The sequence below is a fragment of the Rhincodon typus genome, chromosome 40, assembly GCF_021869965.1.
Source record: "Rhincodon typus isolate 14 chromosome 40, sRhiTyp1.1, whole genome shotgun sequence".
In the NCBI taxonomy this organism is placed as follows: Eukaryota; Metazoa; Chordata; class Chondrichthyes; order Orectolobiformes; family Rhincodontidae; genus Rhincodon; species Rhincodon typus.
Window position 1 is genome coordinate 7,488,328 of NC_063371.1, and position 15,724 is coordinate 7,504,051.

The 15,724-nt window shown below is 40.8% G+C and overlaps 1 protein-coding gene across 3 annotated transcripts; it reads right to left on the reverse strand.

The window, feature by feature from the left end:
- Window positions 1-719: 719 nt before the first annotated feature.
- Window positions 720-15,724, reverse strand: LOC109918938 (sodium-dependent phosphate transporter 1). Of its 3 annotated transcripts, none has more exons than XM_048618534.1 (11): window positions 15,563-15,724; window positions 12,636-12,818; window positions 12,234-12,374; window positions 11,520-11,605; window positions 8,512-8,608; window positions 7,556-7,675; window positions 6,093-6,389; window positions 4,058-4,619; window positions 2,573-2,758; window positions 1,822-1,906; window positions 720-1,448 (listed from the first exon to the last, which is right to left on the reverse strand). In XM_048618534.1, exons 2-11 carry the CDS (start codon window positions 12,688-12,690, stop codon window positions 1,293-1,295), a joined length of 1,785 nt encoding a protein of 594 aa, XP_048474491.1. In that variant the 5' UTR covers window positions 12,691-12,818; window positions 15,563-15,724; the 3' UTR covers window positions 720-1,292. The 3 variants fall into 3 exon arrangements, with proteins under 3 accessions (XP_048474491.1, XP_020374473.1, XP_048474490.1); XM_020518884.2 differs by having other exon boundaries at window positions 12,636-13,207; XM_048618533.1 differs by having other exon boundaries at window positions 12,636-13,207; window positions 15,330-15,724.

The following is a 15,724-nucleotide window of genomic DNA, read 5'->3' on the forward strand; positions in this document are numbered from 1 at the left end:
ATTCCATTTGTCAATTATATGTTTAATCCATTGACATCTTTCACTGTAATTTACCTCCTTCCATTCTGCCACTGTTTCTCCGCTAACCTTACTTAGTCTCCCCATTCACATTAGTGAATTATTCCCACATCCTTGTCATGACCTTAATTTAAGATTCTCATCCCAGATGTACTTTTCTCAACTCAACAAAGGTCAGCATCACGTTAATTGCTTGGACGATCTTCGAACAGGAGGTCAATCACCAATTGTCACTTGAGATATTACCAGGAAACAGGCAATGTTACACCAGCTAAGTTCTTGGTCAAATGGTTCCAAGTCGCCTTGACTAGTCGGGTAGGGAGCTGAACAACCAAGCAACTGTCTGCTTACCTTCTTGATTTATCTCCCACCCAAATCCACCTTGTATTTCATTCCTCTGAACCTCACTTCTAGATTCAGGTCTCTGCTGATGGTCACTTAACAAATAATGTTTGGTGACTGCATTTGAATGTTTCACACAATCGATCCCACTTAATTCAATGTCAATTCTCCAACTGCTTCCAATTTTGACCTTGAACAGCTGGATTTACCTTCAAGCACAGAGATGCACTCAAGTTGGGTTGCCATTTCCTCCCATTTATCCATGGGCACCTTGTAGACTATACCACTTAACGTCAATACATATTCTGCAATGACGACTGCAACTTGGCTAAAACAAACATCAATGAAAAACCAAGTCATGCAAGGCGTGCTAATCTTTATTAAAGATGTAACTTAAATTACAGATAGATGTTTCTTGATTATGTCAGGTTTAAAATGGAAGACTTGTAAAAAACTAAGTTTGAAGTTTGCACTTGATTGCTTCAGTCTTTGGTACCTTGACATTGCTTCAAGCAGACATACAAGTGGGTCAGTCACAACTTCAGTGCTTTATGCATACTTATTTCAAGTATCAAATGTCAAAGAAGCTCCTCCAGTTCATAGTTCACAGTATTAAATAGCAGTACGCCTTATTAATTAAAAACATGCAATGAATTTACTGTACAAAAAAGAATTTGACAATGGGTCTCAAATTCAAAGTAACTTGTACAAGGTCAAGGACAAAAAAATCACAAACAAAAATTTGCATTTCTATAAACACGGTCAAGTTGGACTCTATTGAAATGTATACTGATGTCTTCAAGATCCAAGTGATGGCTTTAACTTCCATTTTACAGAACTCAATGATCCAAATGAATTCTCTAAGCACAGGGGCATAACCACAGCAACACTGCCCTTAATATAGGTGGTGGTTAGGCAGTACTTCAGCACATTTATAAGATAGCAAACTTGAATAAAGCCATAATGGCAGCACTAATAAGCCCAGAGATGGGAACTGTAACAAACCAAGCCATGAAAATGTTTCTGAAGAGGCGCCAATCAACAGCTTTCTTGGCACGCATCCAGCCAACAGCTACTACAGAGCCAACCTGCAGAAGAACGAACAAGTTTGAATTTTTAAAGAGGAAACTCTGTCCAACTGTCTTACATTCACTCATTCAAGTGTCTACACATATATTACATTCAGTTCTATCTGGCCATAAATGCTAAAACATTTCCAAGTTTGAGTCAAGTGCCAGACCTTAGCATAAAGCATCACAATGGTAGTTAAAAAAGCCATGTCCAAACATGATCAATCGTCTGCATGCATCACCATGTAACCCACGCAAATGAAGTTCATATTTAGCCTAGATCAATGCAAACGCCAAAATTTTGGCTGCAAGCTTCAGTTTTACTTTTTGCACCCATTGTCTCCAGATTGATTCCACACCATTATTTGCAGTACTGGTGAAGAAAACTTACCTTGCAATGTGTTGTACTGACAGGAAGACCAGCATTTGAAGCAACGACCACAGTTAGAGCAGAGGCCAATTCAATACTGAAGCCACTGTAAAAAGTGAATTGATTTGTAACATGCTGTCTTACATACTTCAAATTCCTTCTCAATAAAATGATGGCTCAACACTACAACTACAAGTGCTGGGACTAAGAATTTAACCAACTCTATTAGACCCTGCCCAATCCAAAAAAAAAATCCATCTGCAGTTAGATAAAGTCCCTTAAAGCTAACAACACTAAATGAGAACAGATTTTCATTCAAGATTGCTGCCTACATGGCTTTAACTGTCTGTCAATATAAAAAGTACCACCAACTTAAATCTGCTGGACAAAATGCTCCAACAGTTTGTGTTAAAACCACAGCATTAAATTCCCCAAAACCTAATGGGCAACGATTAGCCATTAAATGTACAGTTTACACACAATACTTGAACAACAATAAGAGAAGGGCATGCCCTGACGAGCTTACACTTGATGCCAGTGTTAAGTGGAAACCTACAACATCATGCAGTACATGTTTCCGCACCTGAAATGTGTTACTGCACACCAAATTTTTACATCTACAGACTGAGCAATTTCACTAGATCTAAAATTTAAAAACCACTGATGCAACATGCGCAGCAATGTCAATAAACCTAACACAGCCCTATTTCACATTCAGCATTCTATGCACTGCATTATGCAATGACTCAATAATGGAGGCAGAATGGTTTACCTTGAGGGAGTAATTGGTGTCAGATCCTTTCCCATTGTCTGAATCACTCTCCGTCCCCAGACCCACAGACCAAGACATATGCCCACACCTCCATATAGGAGAAGCCAGATTGGAGTTTCCATCTTCGAATTCACATCGCCTGTGTAGTAAACAACCCACAAAGCAACCAAGGGACCAATTGCATTGCTGAAGAACAAAGGAAAGAATTGTTTGAGCTACATGCAATGGAAAGAAGCATATAACCCAGGCATTTTAGTTTTATTTGACTGCTCATCACATTAGTCTTCCTGCGCACAAACTATAGACCATTAAATGTTGGTCACAGTGAAATACAGCTTCCATGTTATTTGGCAGTCAGTCATTCTCCACCTTAATCCAAATCCCAGGACAATGTGCACCAATGACAACTTGTCATCACATTTTATGTTTTCTGCTGTATCACAGGACCTAGGGCCATGAGGGGAATCCCTTCAAGCCAACTTTACCATTGAAGCGGATAATGGGTCTTGTACTTGTCTGAATTCCAGGAAGTTGTCTGCAGCCATCTCACCTCTTGCCCTAACCCATATTTGCATAAATCTAACAACCATTAACAATAAGTCACCCAGCCCCCACTTTCTCTCAAGTCTGTTTCACAGATCAATGACCACTGGAAGGAAAAACAACATTCTTACTCCTGTCTGTCTGCAGAAGCATTTTTCTAAACTGCTGGCTTGTTTTGGTCTCTCCTACAAGATGGAACCTCAGCACGAGAAGTGTTTCAATTACATTACGTCTTTATCCTCAAATGAGAAGTTCAGAATTTTGACATTCCACACCTGTCTGTAGAACATGATGGCACATTAGCGATGCAACATTAACCTTCAGCCCTCCAATTCTCAAGTTGCCACTTCATTACCCTTGAACATCTTGTTAGTTCCTAGGACCCAACAGGGAACCTCTCAATTACAACCTCCTGCTCCACATAGGCTTGCGTTTTGACTGTGGCCTGTTGAAGTCTCAGTCTACTTCCTATCACCGCTTAGCCCAAGCTACAAGCCATACTTAGCTGTCATGTGCCAATTTAATTTTAAATTGCTTCACCACTGCCAAAAGTTCATGAAATCTTTAAGGCTCCAAAAAGGTCTGGAACTGCCTTGCCCAACACTTGTCCGTTTTGTACTTGCAAGGTTTGTTTACACAAAACATCCATTTTCAACCCAACTCTGACCATCTATCCCAATGGTTCTCTCTGGAGCAAACTTCAATACTCTTGTGAAACGTGACGGCATTTTCTCCTACAATGTTAGCCTGACCCAACCAGCTTCCATAAGTTCATCATTTCCTTGTGCCTTATTCAAGTAGATTGGCTTTTTGTTGAGAAACGACATGCAGAATTCTCACCATCAGTACTTGTTTCCCACATAAAAGAAGCCAAAAGACAGTGAATGGAAAGCTCAAACACCACACTGTTCTTTGTCTTGTAAAAATCCCAGTGTTACTCACCTGACATCATTGCCACCATGGGCAAAGGAGCCAAAGCAGGCAGTCAGGATCTGCAAGAACTGAAACAATAATGCAACTTCGGGCTTTTCCTCACGCCATTCCTCCACAGACCCATCACTGCACTTGCGGTCTCCCAGTTCAATTTCAAGCTTCACACCTCCATTATCAGCACTTGTGTTGGAATCAGCCATGGCATTGCAATAGCTACTGTAGCTGTCTTGCCTGATGCGTTTTTTCGGTTCTAGTCCAGATGCTGTCAGTTTTTCCATTTCCTCAGACTTTGCTTCTCCTTCTTTGGGCTTGAAAGAATCAAGGGGCATGCCACAGATTGCCATCGTGTAACACGTGTAGCTATTATTACGACGCAGTGGCCTGCTGCTCACTTCATTAGAGTCCCCAGCACAGTCAATCATTTTAGCTAAATGCAACTTGTGGAGGAGTTCTTTATACAATCCTGAATCCTTGTGCACAGTATGGTAGTGACCACTATAGCCATTGGTGCTGGTCTGATTCCCAACAACATGGTTGAACTGCACATGGTTGTTTCCAAATTGCATGGTCCCTAAAACATATGAACAGAGATTCATTGAAACATCAGCAATGCTACCTCCACACAAGTCTAAACTTGGGCTTTGTGGTACTGTCCCTCCCTGTGCACGAGGATGCCTGGGGTCAAATCCCAGCCACCCCACAAATATATAACATCTGAACATATCGATGAGAAAATGTCTACGTTTTGTTTCCTGCACCATCTCAGCTCACACTTCAAAACAATTGGCAAACAATATAAAACATGTTTGTGGGTAAACAATGCTGGAATTGATTTTAAAATGCTTACTCTCAGTATTCTACCTGATCAAAACATGGAGTGTCTGTTTGTCGCCTTCTCCGCCTTCAAACTAACCTCTTCATTTGAAATAGCCACATGCCCAAGTGCAGTTCCAAAATGCATAAATCATGTGATGATATTGCAAGGCTGGTTAATCCAAAGTCAAAAATCACAAATCAAGTGCTTTTCAAGGAGGAAATTAAAATGCCTTGGTGGATTGGGTTTAAGTAATCCGAAAATACCTTCACAAATCCAGTGGCCAACAAAAGTTGATTCCCACCACCCAATAACTGGTATTTGCTCCATAAATTCACACTGTTGCAAGGATGACTAGTTAAATTTCAAAACTCAGATGAGTAGTTACAGGTTAGGATTCGCCAATTCACACATTTAGGACAGGAATTAGTTTTGTACTGAACCATACACAGTTTTGCCAAGCATATGGTTCACATATCCTCAAGATGTAACATGTTTTGATGGAAAGCCATATTCAAGAATGTGACATTGTGACGATATGATGGCTTGTGTTGGCTTTATTTTGGCTTGTGTTTTTCGAAGAGAGTTTTGAACTAGAAGTGTCAAGTTTTCTCTTCCAGGCTAACAAAGTAAACAGTTTGTGACACCCTCTTTTTGTTTGAAGTTAGAACAATACAAGCAGCATGAACAAGTGGAGTCAGGCTCCCACAAAACCAGGAACTAAATTTAGCTTTCAGTTGCTTGGGTTTTGAAGCTGGCTACGCAATCTGTTTCACGTCTCTCGGCCACAGCAACAAGCTGGAGTTCTCTCTCTGCCAGAAATTTCTCTTCGTATTCTTTTCTCCTAGACTGGAGAAACATCGCCTGTGAAACTATTTTACTGAAATTAATGCTAGCCAAGGGTATGTTTATGGGCTCTTAATTTATTTGGAACAATTGCTGTTTTGTACTTAAATAATGTAGTATTCCATTAAATTTTCCAATTGAGTTCAAGTCACACCCATTCCTCTTTCTTTTGTTTGGATGTTAACTGGGTCTAAGAATCTGGTGTATTTTGCTGAAAGCCAAGTAGGATGACCAAATGAATTACATCTGGAACTCAGCACTTTCAAGGCACAAAGAGATAGCGTTGACCCTATCTCCTTGATTTATGTGAAGGGGATTTGGCCTGATCCACAAGAGACATCTACCTTCTGTATTTATATTTCAAAGACAGATTCAACAGCTTACCATTGATAACGTGATCAATGTTAGTTTCCTTCATCTCTCCACTGGAAACGTCATCTTTGCACACATCTTCTGTAGAGTCTCCTATAAAAGCAATTCTTGTATGTGGCTTCTCCAGATTCTGCTTGGATGGTACAACAGCAGAAACACCAACCGTCAGAGGAGTCTTCATTTCAGATGCTGCATCTGTCAGCAGAGCCTTCAAGTGAGGCTCTTCCACCTCATCTTTGGACATTGAATAGTAATCATCATTGTTCTTATCCAGCACAGTGCTACGTACAGTACAGGCTTTAATCTCAGCTGTTGACAGGAAATGCCAAAACACAATAGAAAATCATCTTCAGACTTAAAATTAGAAAACATGCAGGCTTCAGCAGTCACAAAAACAGCTTCAAGTCCTCCCCTTTTGGACCTCACTAAATTAATGAGCAATTTGACAAACGAAATTCAATATCAACCAAACATCATACAGCTTGTGATACGCTCAACAATACATCCTTTGTTCCAAAACTTCAGGCACATAACGAGCAGCCCATTAAAATGGTGATTGAAAAAAAAAGACAATGTTCCACAGAAACATATTTTTCACATCTTAACAGTTTAAAGCTTGACACCAGACCACTTTCATCAAAAATACTTACACAATTTGCGTTCCCTGAACCAAGGGACGTCTGCAGTCATGCCAGTCGTCCATTTGCAATCAATGACCAATCGCACTATCATTAAGGTATCAGAATTCCAATTTGATCAATTCTATTTTCTGTTCAGTATTTTGATACTTGGACACAAAGCACCAAGTCGAAATACACATCTTCCCAAGTACAACAGTCATTCCAAGTTTGGGTCCTCAGTAAACTTTTACTTCCAAGCCACTTGCCATCTTGCTAGTTTTAACTGAGTGACTGATGATGACGACAAACCACTGTTTCACATCACTGAGGCCTCAATAAAACCCAACTCCATGTAAATCTCACCTCCTTCCCTTCAGTACTAAGTTCATTTAAATCAAATAATCCATAATGGGGACAAGCAGCCAAATTAGGTCATAGTGACTACAGTGGCCTTCTATAGCACACAAGCCTTAGCTGAACGTTTCGTCCATGGCTTCCTAAACAAATTCAAAGCCAACTCTTCAGTACATTTCCCAGCTTCTTGGAGCAGGCAAGGGAAGGAGTACAAAGTGTGGTGGGAGCAGGGAGATAAAGACTGTTCACATCCAGTGCAATCCTTTCTGCAAACAAGTGATATTGCTGAACACAGCAAAATATTAGTGACCATAAAAGGATATTTTGCTTTGTTATTAAAATGAACAACAGTAGTTGCATTTAAACATCAGACATCTATGCTCTAATACCCCATTTTAACTGATAAATTCAATACTGAATAAACTAGTGTCCATGATCCTCGAACTTGTCTTGGCACACTCACCTGAAAGCTCACTGTGGAAGTCTGTAAATTTCACTTACTTTCGATTTTTCTCTTCATTCTGGGACAGACGATGAACCAAATGAAGAGTGCACAGATCAGACCACTCCCCACTGTAATCAGCACGGTACCCCAAAGTGGAATTCGATCAAATCCCAATACTAGCAAGAGAAAATGTAAACTTTAGAAAACAAAATTGACTGTACTAAAAACTGAGGGACTAAACAACAGTGCAAGGAAATATTACTAACAACTCAACGAAAACCTATTGAGGAGCCATGTAAACTTGCATGGGCACAAAATGAAACTTCACAACTATAATTTTGACTGCTACTAACCGTAGGATTGGGCTCGTTATTTTTCATCTCACCAACATCTGAAGGAAACCTCCATTTCCAAAAGGCAACAGCACAATGCAAACCAGAACCCACTCTGAACACCACTGCAATTTTCTGCCTCTGTACAAAATTGTTCAAGCAAATTACAAAGCTTGGAAGCTACTAATAGGCAAATTTGTTCCTGACTCAGCCTTGCAATGGGCAAATATGCAACTGTAAATTTTATGTTCTGTCTCCATACCAAGGGCTTGAAAACTAACATCCTGCTATTACTGCCCAAACCCAGTCCTAAAATAGCCATATTTGAAAGCATACCCAAAGTATGGACTATGCAATTTCCCCAATTTCCTTCTTTACCAGTTACTAAACTCTTTACCACATACCTCTTTCATTTCTAAATAGCGTACACAAATTACAAGTGGTAACCAGCTATTTTTAAAAAAGTTTGACTACAGACTTAAAACAAAGCAATGATAATACTTGATTCAAACACAATTGAGAATGCTCCCCATTCATCCAAGGAAGTTTGAGAACCTCTGCAAGCAAACCCTGTTTGATCAACCTTAAGGGTGAATACAAGTTGATACACATTTTATCAAGTGTAATTGGACATCTGCATAAAAGATAAGAGCCTTGAACTTCCATCAATTGATACTTACAAGGTGCTCCTGTGTACAAGATCGAGAAAAGATTGATTGCAATTGTACAGGCGTAGAAGACAGGCAGGGCTCGGAGTCCATTTGGCACTGGGTCAGCCTGCAAAATTTCAAATTCAACATAAGCAAAATTAGCAAAAGTTTGGCTTCAAACCCTTTTTTTCAACAAAAATGTTTACTTTAAAAAAAAAACGCGATCTGGACAGATTTTTAAATGCTCATCTTAAGTGACCATTGCATGCAGTCATTCATGGGAACATTAAGGCTGCACACACCACCTAGGAAGTCACTGGGAAGTTAAATAGCTGTAAAACCACAAGTTACAGGTACAGAATTAGGCCTTTCAGCCCTTCACATCTGCTCCACCAATCAATCATGGCTGTTTGGTTTGTCAAAACCACTCTCCTCCCTTCTCACCATAACCCTGGACACCATGACTAATCAAGAACTTATCAATCTCTGTCTTAAGTACACTTCATTAACTTGGCCTCCAGTTCCTTCTGTGGCCATGACTTCTCCACACTAGCTGGCTGAAGAAATCCCTCCTCATTTCAGTTCTGAAGGATCGTCCCTTCATTGAGAGACTGTACCCTCATGTCCTTGTCTCTGCTACTAGTGTAAGCGTCTTCTCATCCACCTCTATCTAGACCTCTCAGTATTCTTTCAGTTTTTATCAGATCCACCCTCATCCTTCTGAAATCCATCAAGTAAATACCCACAGTCCTCAACAGCTCTCCATACGACAAACTCTTCATTAGTAGGATCATTGTTGTTAAGCTCTGCTGGACCCCTACAAAGCCAGCACATTAGTTCATTGGATACGGGGCCTAAAACTGGTCACAACGTTCCAAATGTGATCTGACCACAGCAATATGTGGCCTCAGAGACAAGTCAGTCTTCTTGTAATCTAGCCCTCTCGAAATCAACCTGAACATTGCATTTGCCTTCCCTACTGCCAAATGAACCTGCATGTTAACCTTCAGAGAATTCTGACCTTGGACTCCCAAGTCCATTTGTGCTTCAGATTTCTCCTCCCTTTAGAAACTAGTTTATGCTTGTATTATTTCTACATGACCTTTCACTCCCTACATCGTATTCCAGCTGCCACTTCTTTGCCCATTTTCCTAGCTTGTCTAAATTCTTGTGCAACCTCTACTTCCTCAACACTACTTGTCGCTCCATCTATCTTTCTGTCAACTGCAAACTTAGCAACAATGCGCTCCCAACCATTAATATATAATGTGAATACTTGTGCTCCCAACACTCACCCCTGCAAGCTCCCCAAGTCACTAGGTGCCATCTTTAAAAACCCTTCATCTCCACTCTGCCAGTCAGCCAATGTCCTATCCATGACAGTTTCTTGCCCTTAACACTGTGGTGTCTTATTTAGCAATCCATGTGACACCTTGTCAACGTCCTTATTCAAATCCAAGTAGATCATGTCCACTGGCTCACTTGGTCTAACATGCTCACTACCTTAAACAATGAAAACAAAGATACCAATTACATGTCACTTTGCTCACAGCTGGAGAACCGTTCAATTTTCATCATCTCTAAGGAAGGATGAATACAACCTGGAAGCTACACTTCATGAATGCTAACACTAGAGCAATTAACATTATTGGCATGTAATGTCAGAGTGAAAAAGGAGCAGAAATCTTGTTGGTGATAGAACTTCAGATGAGCACAATGACAAGAGGAGAGGAAGCCATGTTCTTGTGACTGGCAATTGCAGAACCCTTGCATTAGTTCCCAGTTGGGAAGCTAGTGACTGTAAACAGGATGTTGTTTTAAATCAGGAATGGCATCCCTCAGTTGATCCAATTCAAAGATCTGAAATAAGATTTAGTTCCTCAGAAGCTCAAGATCCTGGATGAACGCTAACAATAGCTGCACTTAAACACCTCAACTTAAATGCAAGATCTCTGACAGACAAATCGAAGTTGTATCAAATTTCTCTCTCAGGGCCAGCATTCATCCAACTCAAGTCTGACTACGTTGGATATTGTGGGTATCCAAATGTGCAATAATCACCCCCAAAGCTGTTATGGATTAAGAATGGATCAAGAACAAATTTGAACCTCTTCACTAACTATCCTGGCGCTCAAGTTCTGTGGCAGCAACTCTGCGACTCAGGTTAACTGCGCATCTTAAAAATACTCCGTCTTCTTTCTGTTTCAAGAAGAAGTGTAAATGATTTTTCAACTAAACTGAAAAACTTCATTTCAAAATTATCAAATTAGGATGGATGGTCACAACAGACTGCTCATGAAATATGAAGTGGGAAGTTTTGCTTGAAAGGATGGAAATGTTACACAATTGGAGCAATATACTTCTATCTGTTAATTTCTGTTTTGTAATGCTATAATTCATCCAACATCTTGATGACCTTTTTGAACAAGGGAACATTGCAACTGATAACATACACCTGGCATTACACAAGCTAACAGAGCTCAACTAAAAAGAACACATTATTAAATACATAATAGCCTCTGGTTAACTCGCTTCATTATCTTTCTCACTTACGCTCTCCTCAAGATAAAATTCCACAGAATCCATCTCCTAACACTTTTTGAATTCCCTCTTTGCTAAACGAATATCTGGATCACATTAAACTTTAAGCAGCAAAAAGAAAACTGATTTCAGTCCTGTCTTGACTCAAAGACAAACAACTCACAACTAACTTCCATCAGAAACAAGAATTCGATGTGCTTCTCCATCTGACAGCTCCAAACGACTGAGCATAACTGTTGCAAACGCATTGTGACACCCTCGTTTCAGCAACAAAGACGAGTTTATACCTTGGGTAGGGCTTAGTTCCACTTCATCCACCAACTAAGCAATAAAAAGAAGTTTGAAGCAACATTTAAGTATCAACACCACATTTCAGTATCAACACCACATTTCCAAATCCAACAGCTGTTTTGAAATTCCTAGCACCAATTTCAGCAACAGGCTCCCATTTCAAACCAGACCACATCCTTTCTCTAAGTTATTCCAGATTGTCCTACCTTGTGTAAAATGAAGAAACGGACCAAATAAAAGACAGCAGCAGACATGATTCCAGATAGCAGTGGTGAAATGAACCAAGAAGCCACTGTCCAAATTGGAGAATAAAAACAACGTTACAACACACAAACTTATCAATTCTGAAAATGCACTGCAACCTCAATGTTTCACGTTCTGTGTTCATTGTGACCACAGTGGGTGATTTCGCAATGTTAAATAGCAACAAATTGTGAAAAATTGATTGTCCACATTTCAGTGCCCTGTTGAGATTGGAACAAATGTATTTGCTGTCTAACACTGTATGAGTATATTCTGCTCAAAGAACGAGCTGACTCAAATTATTTAACAAGCTTTACTGTATTTATTCAAACATATACTCACTAAAAATATTAAATTGATACTTACGTACTTTTAAGTGGTTAGAAGTAATTACACAGGAACATTGAGGTGTTTGGAGGAGTAACAGTTTAAAACAAGGGGTAAGGCTCTTGGCCAATTCTGACCCACTCTAAAACTGAAGTTCTTGCAACACAAGCACTGGATCTGTCACAGTCTGCAGTAATTTACTTTTGATACTTAATGACATTCATGAGTCAGGACACCAAGTTGGTCGTATAATCAGCCGTACTGTTCTATATATCAAGAATGCAATGAATCATGAGGTGCAAATTTGAAATGCACTTCAAGCCACAGCTGAGCCGAAGTTACAAACTTACCAATCTTAAGCAGCTCCAGCCACTTCACACCATGGGCACCGGCAGCCACCAAACAGAAACCAATCGTAGCACCCACAATGCAATGGGTACCAGATATAGGGAGCTTCAAAAATGAAGCCAGTAACTGCCAGACAGCAGAACCTAACAAAGACAAAATGACATTTCTGGTCATTATCCCACAAATAGTAGAAGTTTTGCTTTTTTCTTTCAATCCATTCGCAGAATGTTCATCAACTGTAACATGTATCCAGGACAGCAAATAAATTGATGATATTCTGATGAATAAATCAGGCTGCTTTAAGATCAAACCATCAAAGCCCACAGAAATAACCGACTTCTCTGCTTTCACGTACAACTATACAGCAAGAAAAAAAAAAACAAAGTCCACCATTTGTGACTTACCAAACATGGAGCTGACTGATCCAGCCATTAGCACTTGTTGACTCGAGTTGAACATCTCCACATCAATTATTCCTTTCCGGATGGTCTCACTGACTCTGGCACCCAACAGCACAGAACCCACCGTCTCAAAGATAGTTGCCAAAATGCAGGCTTTCCGAAGTGTCAGCACTCCTGAACCAACAGCTGTTCCAAATGAATTAGCAACATCATTGGCTCCCACCGAGAAAGCCAGAATAAATGCAATGATGAAACCAACAACAACCATCCACAAGTACTCATCTAGCGCCATGCTAACCCGGGCTTGTAATGCTTCAGAGGTATGGAGTTTTAAAAAAATACTATTGACTTAAATATACAAAATAAGGTAACAAAATATGTAGATATGTAATAAATAACTGGATTAAATAAAATCTTAAGATTAATCTGCACTACACTCAAGTATTGTGCAGCAGTAATTGCTATCCACTGCGCTTAACAGTCTGTCTTGCAGGGTTTTTACAACAGTCAACAATTAGAAGGATTGAAGTGAAATCCATTTTGGATACAGCAAGAGATTTGGGATGTTCTTCATCCTGTGGAAAAAGCAAACAAATAAATATTGATCATTTTACCAAACAATATTGCCACCTAAGCTCAAAGATCAAAACAGTTTCAATACTTTTAAACACACATTTCCTTGCAAACAAGACTGTGATAATTTCAAAACTTGCACTACGAAGCCCAAGTTCAAGGCTAATAGTTGAAGCATGGTACATACTATTCCAGCTATACAGTAGCGCACTCATTCAACAGAATTCTAAAATCAGAAAAACTGGCATCACAAAACCCCATGACTAAAAAAAACAGATTTAGTCACAAACTAAACATTACATTTATTGCAGCAGGAAATTGAGTTTTACATGTCAGGTAGACAACATTGGGTGTGGCTGCTGGGCATTAGAGCAGGTTTCAACTCGGAAAAGGAATTCAAGGTTTTGACTCGCTAGAGGAGACCCAGCACACGGGAGCAGACCCTAGCTTTGCACAGGGACCGACAGCCCAGGTACCTCTGCATGTCAACTCAAATTACTAATGACATTCCCAGTCCTCTACAACGTAGCCATCATTGAGGTCAACCAACATGACCAGAACTAGCCAATTGTGGATTAAAAAAAAGCAAGACAGAAGACAAGTTTCTTTCATCTCCCAGCAACACTGGTCAAAGTACAAGCAACAAGCAAATCCAACCCTTCAAAACAACATTCAGCCCATGAAATGGTGATTTTTGTCAAGTCCGCACCAAATGTCATGTACTAAGATGCCTGGCCTGGCATTTTGCACAGCCTAATCAACGCTCATCACACAAGAGCCTCATCTTCAGACATCAAGCTCCATTTGAGAACACCCCTGTCTATCCTTTTTCAGCTTTTGTCTTTTGACAATGTTTGATCATTGGTCAAACCAACTGTCTTGACCATTGAAGTAGTCACACATTGCATTTTCTGAAGAAGGGTCTAGGCCTGAAACGTCAGCTTTCCTGCTCCTCTGATGCTGCTTGGCCTGCTGTGTTCATCAGCTCTACACCTTGTTATTGCAGATTTACTGTCAACTGCTATTAAGATGTCATGATTAAAAAAAATGTCCTTGAAACAAACTTCAAAGTAACAGACAACGGTATTTATCTCTGAAAAATACATTAACGTCTGAAGAACTTCAGACGTAATTTTTCTTGAAAAAAAAAACAGAGCTGACGCAGTGTCATTAAAATCATGGCCATTGAGGAATCCAGGAGAGATGAAGGAATTTGGGAATTGACTGAATATCCACATATTTCTGCTGACAAGGATTTCTGACGGTAGGTGCATACCTTAAAAATTCTAACTGCTCGGATAGAAAAATCACAACTATTTTTTTCCTATCATAACCCCCGTCGATGCAACTTGGCAGTTTTAACAGGTTGCATCCAACTACGATGGCTCGCTTTACTCAGATCTTGCTAAATCTTAACGCGTTTATTAATCGCGAAAGCAGACATTTGATTAAACGTTATGAACGTTCAGAAATTACCGTGTTGAGTGTAGGTCGCGGTAGTTATAATGGGAACCCTAGTTTCATCTGCGCGGTTGTTGTTTTCAATAATTTCGTCTTTGAAATGCAAAGCGCCATTCCTTTTCGCGCCTTTTTTTTGAAAACATTTGTCCAGAGTCAACAGGAAATACGCTACCGCCCGCCCGAAAAACAGGGAACCCAGTGATTTAATCCGATAAACCCAATGAGCAATCCAGTAGGACCAACACGGGGGTGGCACAGAATACCAGCACCCAGACCGCCACTCCATCAGTGGACGCGGACAGATCCCAAAATCATTATCCCGCTCCGAGAGACACCCCCATACCACTTGACCGCTCTTAAGCGAACATCAATGCGGTGCAAGGCCCCAACTAGCAGAAATGAAGACGCCAGGCGGGAAGTGCTGAGTTGGTGCAATGTCAACGTTGTCCCTGACTGTCAACAGCTGTCTCCCCCATCCCAACCACCCCACCATGTCCATGAATTGGTGCTTCCCCGGGACATTGTGACGCAGGCTCAGCACCGGTACGCTTCCTTGTTACGCGCAGACTCAGGAGCCGGAACCTTCAACCATTCTCACCACCTTGCACCCACCCCCCCCAACATAACCCCATTATCGCTCGCTGCCCCGCCCCTTCGTCATACCTGCATTTCCCCGGCGCACGCTCTTGACCAGCTGGACGCCGGTCCGAGCTTTCCCTTCCTCGCGGCAGCTGACCGGCCAGCCGTATCCGGATTGTTCCGGAATAAGCTGCAACCGCATACGGCAGGACACCGCTTCCAACAACCTGAAGTAAATACTATAAAAGTACACTCTCACTCCCTTTCTCCTTCGCTTCCTCCCGCCGAGCCTTTATGACTGAGGCAACCTGACTCACCAATTCAAACGACTCGAAACGAGGATTCAGTCGAGAGGTGAAGCCGGCAGGGCCCAGCCACGCACTCAGCTCACGGACCCGATGGATTGGAGAAACGCAGCACCGCACACAACACGAACTAGTTTCCCTTCCCTCTGCCGTACCCCCGCCTCTTGCAATCCT

What these genes read in the sequence shown, in the direction of transcription:
- LOC109918938 (XM_020518884.2), bottom strand. Translation starts at nt 12,924, where the DNA reads ATGGCGCTAGATGAGTACTTGTGGATGGTTGTTGTTGGTTTCATCATT. An exon ending in ACACCAATTACTCCCTCAAG is followed by an intron (nt 1,907 to 2,572) that starts GTAAACCATTCT and finishes CACTTTTTACAG; the next exon opens with TGGCTTCAGTATTGAATTGG. An exon ending in TCAGTACAACACATTGCAAG is followed by an intron (nt 1,449 to 1,821) that starts GTAAGTTTTCTT and finishes GTTCTTCTGCAG; the next exon opens with GTTGGCTCTGTAGTAGCTGT.